The 8,163-nt window shown below is 39.0% G+C and overlaps 1 protein-coding gene across 1 annotated transcript in view; it reads left to right on the plus strand.

The window, feature by feature from the left end:
• The window catches only part of MYO5A (myosin VA (heavy chain 12, myoxin)), an 83,714-nt gene extending 78,727 nt beyond the window's left edge, over positions 1-4,987 (plus strand). Inside the window, exons 39-42 of the mRNA XM_009994544.1 lie at positions 453-735; positions 1,567-1,741; positions 3,057-3,137; positions 4,004-4,987. Of these exons, the coding sequence (XP_009992846.1) occupies positions 453-735; positions 1,567-1,741; positions 3,057-3,137; positions 4,004-4,156 (692 nt within the window). The 3' untranslated portion in view covers positions 4,157-4,987. The remainder of the gene's footprint in view (positions 1-452; positions 736-1,566; positions 1,742-3,056; positions 3,138-4,003) is intronic.
• The last annotated feature ends 3,176 nt before the right edge of the window (positions 4,988-8,163 follow it).

Raw genomic sequence — 8,163 nt, forward strand, 5'->3', positions numbered from 1 at the left:
TTATTATGGACAGCAATTAGCAATGAAATAGCAAGCAGTGATGAAACTCACACTCAGAGAGGTTCTTTTCATTAAAAGTACTTTTAATTTTTCTTGTCAGATTTCTCACGGAAATTTTCATTCTGCTTTCCAATCATAACATTCAGAAAAATGGAGCAGGTCTTAGTTTGCTGCTGCTGCTGCTCATATGGCCATAAGAGGAAAAAAGTATTTTGCTGAGCTAGATTAGACCTTCCTTTCAAGCACACATGCTGGAATCTTTATAAAAGCCCTCTAAGTTTAGATTTTGCAGAACGTGGCAGGACACAGAATTACTGGAAATGATGGCAAAGTGTGACTAGCAGAAAGCCCAGCCTGCTCTCTCTCTGTAAATGCTCTTTTTCTGCCTCGCACAAGATGCCTGCATATCAGCAGTTTTCAGTCGCTGCAATCATGTTTTCATTCAAACCCAGTTTCAGGAATGCTGGAGCATGAGACTATCCAAGGTGTCTCGGGGGTGAAACCGACAGGGCTGCGGAAGAGAACATCCAGCATTGCTGATGAGGGCACCTACACGTTGGACTCCATTATTCGGCAGCTGAACTCCTTCCATTCAGTGATGTGTCAGCATGGAATGGATCCAGAGCTGATCAAACAGGTTGTCAAGCAGATGTTCTACGTCATTGGGGCCGTAACACTTAATAATCTTCTCCTGCGCAAGGACATGTGCTCGTGGAGCAAGGGAATGCAGATAAGGTGGGAGAACTCATTTTATGCTTCTCTTGAATGTGTTGCTGAAAATGTTAGTGAACTCCTGATGCTGCTGACCCTCATTTTGATGGAATAGCAGATACATTTTGAGTATTAATTTTGCTGCACACAAACAGCTGAGATGCTGTTAAACTGATTTTGTGAGGTTCCGTTAAAAAGGTTAACTTAGGTCAAATCCTACCTGGCTTCCAAGGAGATGTAGTAGAAGCAAAACAGAAGTATTTAATCATTAAGTAGAACTTGCAATTGTAGGTGCAATGTTGGGAGTTGCTTTCTCAGCTTTTAGAGAAGAATGGCAAACATCCCTGCTGCATTCTTTGCGTGCTGGTGGCAAAGCAGGTACCTCCAGTGTTCACCCACACTGTAGTTTGCTGCATCCTGCAGTAAAGCCATTGTGCTATTCCTGCATTTGCCAGCACTTCCCTAATGCATTCTACTGGCATATGCCAGGAAAAGTAGCCCAGGCTTTCCAGTCCCTCAAGTAACCTTGAAAACCCTCTCTCTACATTTGCATGGACAAAATCTCATTTGTCTTTCTTCTTATACTTGTCACATCCCTGCAATTAATAGGAACAGAAACAAATGGGGAAAGCTAGTTAGTGGAAGTCTTTGGCTGTAGTTTCTAGCTGTTTTGAAACACAATTTCTTGCTTCAATCAAAAGGAAACAGCATCAAGACAAAATCACAAGACATGACAAGTGTGAAATAAAAATATGCAAGGACAAAGAAGAAACACTGGGAAAGAGAAACTGCAGATGCTTTTCATTTAACCATAATCAAGCATTAACTTCTTGATGCTCATACCTCTTTGTACAGATACAATGTGAGTCAACTGGAGGAATGGCTACGTGATAAAAATTTGATGAATAGTGGGGCTAAAGAAACACTGGAACCCCTTATCCAGGCTGCACAGTTGTTGCAAGTAAAAAAGAAAACAGATGAAGATGCAGAAGCCATTTGTTCAATGTGCAATGCACTGACTACTGCCCAGGTAAGCAAACCTTCACCGTCTGTTCTGCTGTCACTTTTGAGCAGTTCCCTGCTCTGTTGGTGTTTGCTGTGCCTGTCTACACTCCTCTCACACATGGATCCAAGATTTCTTACTTATTTACAACTAGAACACATTAAGTGGGAGGGATAAAAAAAAAAAGACCAGGCCTTTTTGAGGTCTAATGTTCAAGATAAATTTTGAATAAATGAGAGGAAGCTGAATAGATTGTGCAGTGTGTAGTATCCACAGCCTCTCGGTTTGTGAAAATCCTTAGAGGAAACTCTTCACTCAGAGATGTCTCTGTGCTCCAGTCAGCTCTGCCTAGGATACTAGGAAATGATCTTCCTGCCATCAGAGTTAGTATCCAGTTAAGGTATCAGGCAGTTCAGACAGAGCTGTTGGCTCAGGGTCTGCAGACAGACTGAGCTTAGTGCAGCCATCAGCCTCAGCAGGCTGAGCCAAGTGTATCTCAGTCAACAGCTCAAGACTTCTATTTATGAAAGCTTAGATTTTTGTACAGATAAGTTGCACTTTTTTTAAACCTTTTTTAACATTCTACTTTTGCATAGAGCTTGTACAGGAAAAAATGGATCCAGCCGTCTTCGATGACTACTGAACATTCCCATCAGGAAAAGGAAGAAACTTGTTTCACAGTGGTGTCAGCACTAGGGCTTGCATTAATATTGTTGTTTTGATTTAGTAATTCACACTGCTGGAAGATCTGTTAGTTTAGTACTGAAATGAGGAGTTAGTGTTCCACATGCTTCAAGTGTTTTAATTTTTAAAAGGAGTGTTTTTTTCAAACAAGAATCATGTGATAAACAAATATTTTTTAAAAAAAAGTTTTAGAAGTGTAACTCACATTACTATTTAAAATCTTTGTAATGCAGTTCTTTCCTTTGGTGTTTTTATTCCTAGATTTTAGATAAATAGGTCACTCTCTTGAAAAACAGTCATAAGACTCTCTTAAGTGGAAAATATGGAAGGTCAAAATTAGGGTGAGAAATACAGGATGTTTCCAGGGGGCGTAGGAACACACAGTTACTTATCTGATTTTTTTATAGTTTGGTATTTTCCACACGATGTAGAGTTCCTAACTCCAAAGAACACTTGTTCTGAAGGAGCAATTTTATAACATAGCATTAAGCAGGTGATAGAATTCTGTATGGCTCAAAAAAACCAAAAATAACAAATAGTTGTAAAGAATGTCTTTATTTAAAAATAGCTAATTGAAAAAGTGGAGTTTTAGTAACCATGGATGCATCTGTTGATTCTTCAGTAAAATGAACCTAAGAATGATTGTTCTTCTTCACAGATTGTAAAAGTTCTGAATTTGTATACTCCAATTAATGAGTTTGAAGAGAGAGTCTTGGTATCATTTATACGTACAATACAGGTATGACTATACTTTTTCCTCAAAAATCATTTGACTATTTCTAAGAAACCCTCTGTAAGCCGAAATAGCTTGTGTCCTGAAATACATTCAGGAATCTGAAGTAAACTAGGCTTTTTAGCTATGCTGAAAATGTGATGTCAGCCTTCAGATTTTATGCAATCAAATTTACTGTCTCCAGACTTGCATGAAAATTTTAGTTTCCCTGTCAGTACGTATGAGATGTTTGGAAGGTGAGAGTTTTTTGTGCTTATCCATCTTTGTGTATGTAAACACACTTGTATGCCAACTTTTAAAGTGGTAATATTTATATAAGCAAATCTACTTTTGTCGGAGCTGTGTCTGCATGAGAAGCACCAGCTGCTTTGAAAAGTGAGGCCTGTGTTCATTCCAGAGTTCTTCATTTAGCCCTTGTAGTTTCATGTATTGATGAAAATGAAATGTTTTGAAAACTCCAAAGAAAACAGCCAGTAGAGCACAATCAAATAAAATAATATCTTTCTGGTCTGTTAGAAATCAAATTACATTACTAGCTGGATAAGGGAGATTGGGAAGATAGAACTGTGATGAAATTATAATTCCACTTACTGGAAAGATGCAGTTACCAGATTGTGAGCAAATTCATCATTTTGCAGGGAATTTAAGTTATCTCTAGGTTGCATAGTTAGAGGAAGACATGCAGAGCCTGAAATGGCAAAAGTAAGTACAGTTTAATGGCACAATTGTTGCCAAGGTGTCTGGTCAGGTTAGCACAGGTGTGTGTCTGTCACAGGTGTCTGGAAGTACAGGTGAAATGCCACCGCTTTGCAAGATGCTGGGTATCAATGAAGAGGCTAAATGCTAATCCAATCACTTTCTTATCTTTGCAGATGCGTCTGCGAGACCGGAAGGACTCTCCTCAGTTGCTCATGGATGCTAAACACACTTTTCCTGTTACTTTTCCATTTAATCCCTCCTCCCTGGCATTAGAAACCATTCAGATCCCAGCCAGCTTGGGCCTGGGCTTCATATCACGTGTCTGATCCCAAGAACGTACCATCAGTGTTATATGGAGAATCAGTTGCCTGACACCTTTACCTGTTAACGCGTAGTGAGCCCCTGAAAATACATGTTCTGAACAACCAGTCTGTATGTGCCCAGATCTGTAGTAAAAGTAGCTGGAAAACTACCCAACAGCACCACAGATTGAAGGCTGATAGAAAGACGTGCGTTTGTGTTCGGTCGTTGCGTTTCTGAAGACATCACTGATTCATACATTTCCAGAATATGGAAATTGGGCTTGGACAGATACTGTGTCTTCAGCTCTCTAGAGACATTTTTAGATCTTTAGTAAACGTATTTAAATAGTGTAAATGAAACTCCATATGTAATCTTCTCATAGGCAGGGACCAACAGGGACAGTCACAGTCCTGAACATGGAAGACTTGAAAGTAGAGTGTTTTGCAGTAGAACACAGGGTCACTTGGGAGCCTGTTACATTGAATTTGTAAAAACTGGAATGGAGAAACACAAATTGGCAATATATGAAAAGATTTCTTAAACCACTTCCTTATTTATGTCAGTTTGGCATAAATTGTAGTGATAACTCTTACAGCGCACTCTATGCTATAACTTAGGTGATCATTTGTTAGTACTGTGGTTTACCAAGCATACTAACTTGCTGCTGCCTATTGTGTTCTTTTAAATGTATCATAGTATCATACTAGGCACTAAAAATAAAATATTTTGGTTTTTTGTTGTCAACCTTATTTACAGTCCAATGCACTCTGTCATTTTAGCTGGGTTTTTGCAAGTGGTATCTAACACCTGTAGAGGAAAATGGTAACTAAGCACAAGTAGCACACTGGAAATTACATGTTTAGTTATTTTTAAAAGTAGCTAGCTAAAAATACAGGATCTTGAAGCAATCTATCAGAATTCAAAAATTATTTTAGTATTTATTTAGATTTTGGAGTCTGTCTAATGTTCTTTTTTGTTTGTAGACCCTAGAGATGACTGTGTGTATTTTGAGTATAATCTTTGGTTTGTTGCCATTTAAAAAAAAAACAACAAAACACAACAGGTGTTCCTACAGGAATTGGTGAGGAAAAACTTCAATAGGAAATGTCTTCAGTACCCAAGGCCCTAGTTCTCTGAAATCCTGACTAACAAGGATGTCAAGGAGGTTTTGACTAGGATGCTGTAATTTCACTATGATTCATGTTGATTTAATGGTGGGAGATCCAGAGTGCATAATGACAAACTGAGTTATTTTGGTTATTGCACATTTTACTGGAAAGAATTTTCTGTCTCACACAGGCTGGATCTGCTTTATAGGGTTCACATTCCACTGTGCAACGTAAGTGCAGAAGCCTTGCTTAAGGTTCCAATTCTGAACTTGAAAACAGGTAGTTGCTGGTGTATGGCTCAAATATACATATTTAAAAAAAAAGCCACACACATTGCTCAATTGCATTGTGCAATATTTTTACTGTATTATAATAATTAGCAACTTAGCATTAATTTCTTTTAAAATATTGGTAAGTAATCAAGATAACCAGGTACACTATTAGACTATTTGGTACTAATCTGTTTGCCTGCAAATTCACAGGAAAAAAAAATGTGCTGTTGAGCAGAGTGAAACAAGCCATTTTTGTTTTACATCAGAGGTAGCCGTGCTGTTGGTGTGGTCACCAACACCCGGTCGTAAAGACAACAGAAGCTTTGTCAGTATCATCTTAAGATGCTCATGTCATCTTCTTTTCAAAGGTGTATGCCTCATGGTACGTTTGATGGATCATGCCAGTACTTCCTAATTCTGCATTGCATCAACATTTCGAATGATCTTTGCTGAATGGTTTGGATGGTTTTCCTGTGCATGGTGTACAAAACGCTCTGGCTGAAATGTTACTTCATTTCTGAAACTACAGCTGCCATTAAGTGGCTCCAGATAAGGTTCAGTGTAGTTTCCAGGCTGTTAGGGGTACTGTGCTTGTGAGAATGTAATAGGAAAGCCTTTGCATCCAGTCACGAGCTTAGGAAAGAAAATACATGAGAACATGCTGACCTTCACATTTTTTCTTCTATTGAAAAGCAAACAATTGGCATTACAGTATGTTCATACTGTAGATCAGGAAATGTATCCACTACTTAAGCATTAGTGTATTAAAATGTATGCCTAAATGTATTTTTGTTTATTTTTTTAAGTTTGTTTACCTGTAAAAAGCCTTATTGTATCTTGTTTCCTTAAAAAAGTAGTGTTTAGTAATTTATAGTTATCCTTAAACTCAGTGGTTTGACTGGTATTACTTTTATATCACATTAAAAGTATATGCTGCTTGTCATGTTTTAAAGGAAAATATTTTCAAGTTGAAGTAGATGTGTAATTGGTAAAATTCATCTAACATTTTACATGACAGTATTTTACATGCACTTTTCAGAAAGTAAAATTTTAGTGTCAGTGTATAATACTATCTTTCACCATAGGACTAACATCTCTAACCATGGAATATAAAGTAGAATTATTTTAACGACTTTATTTTTCCTTTGAATCATTATTATGCTCTTTTAATGTGGACATATCTTTTATATTTTTATTTATTATCTATTGCTATGATAGATTTTATCAGATGCTGGAAGAATACTAGTCAGTGGCCCCTTAGAATTATATACAGTTATTCTAGAGATTTTTGCACAATAATTACCTCATTCAGTTTGGTGTATTTTTATTCCAGTGATCATTTTATTCTGATGTTTAGCACACAGTCTTCTATCCAAATTTTGGAAAGCTGTTTCTCAGACTGCAGTCTGGGGTGGAGGGTGAATGTGCTTAAGTCCGTTCAATGTGGTTATTCTATCTATCCCAGGAAAAAAAACATAGGATCAACTTCAAAGTTGAAAAGTGGATTGATATCCAAAAACATTTCTTCCCAACTTGGAAACACCAGCATTTGCAATTTGAAGGTCTGTGTAATTTGTGATTCAAACTGAACATATTTCAAATACCGTACAAAAAGCATTAAGACACACTTAGGTTTTTTAAGATGCTGATACTTCATGTGATAAATAAAAGCCTTTAAACATAGGTTTTCACTCAATGCCACTACAGTACATAGATGAAAACCAAAACACTGTCAGAATGACCTGAGCTCTGATCTGTTGTAGTGTCTGATGTTGTACTTAGTAAATGTATGCATCATAAAAGCTGTAGCCTAATAGCTCTCACTGGAAAATGTCCAAATAAAAATACAGCTGTAAGACTTTTCTGTGGATGGTTTTGTTTGCTGGGTTGGTGGGTGGTTGGTGAGCTGGGTGGTGGTCGCTGGGGTTCCTCTGCCTTCGGGGCAGACTTGGTGCTCCCTGCCAACACAGTTAAAGTCTGGGGGTTGTGCAGGTGCACACCCAGACACCAGCAGTGTGCCAGATACACACCAGCAGTGTGCCAGACACCAGCAGTGTGCCACAACCTGCCGTGCAGATGGGAAAAGATTTTGTTCGCCATAACCTGGTTCTGTCAGGGTGTTTTGTCAACCAATGTGAACTGTTACTGAAATGTAGAATGAGGGTTTGTACTTTGCTGAAGTGTTGTTTTCTGTGCCATGACAGCCCTTGGCTCGTGGGCTCTTCTGTGCATTCACCTGCCCAAACCTGGCACTGTTTATCCAAGCCTTCTTCCTCATCAAGGTTATTTAAACATAGTACCTGTTGGTGCCCTAACCTGAACTAATACATTCCGAGTGGTTGTTTATCCTCACTCTAACTTTGTTAAAGAAACTCCTTCATGCTGCCTTCCAGGAAGAGGATGAATGTTGCTGTTGTTTTTCCCTACCCGCTCAGGAATGGCTCCCCCGGTGATCCCTCAGGCAGCTGGACTGGCCGTTATTCCCAGATAGACCCAAGACCCCGGCTTTGCCAGGATCACCCTAAGACCTGTACCTGTGTCTGGTAACTGGGACCGCTGCTCGCCCACGCTGCACTGACACCCGGCACTTGCCCCGCACCTGCGGCAGCGCTGCGGGCTCCTGCGGGCTCCGGGGGGACAGCCCGGGAC

The sequence above is a fragment of the Chaetura pelagica genome, unplaced genomic scaffold (assembly GCF_000747805.2).
Source record: "Chaetura pelagica isolate M959 unplaced genomic scaffold, ChaPel_1.0 scaffold222, whole genome shotgun sequence".
Classification (NCBI taxonomy): domain Eukaryota; kingdom Metazoa; phylum Chordata; class Aves; order Apodiformes; family Apodidae; genus Chaetura; species Chaetura pelagica.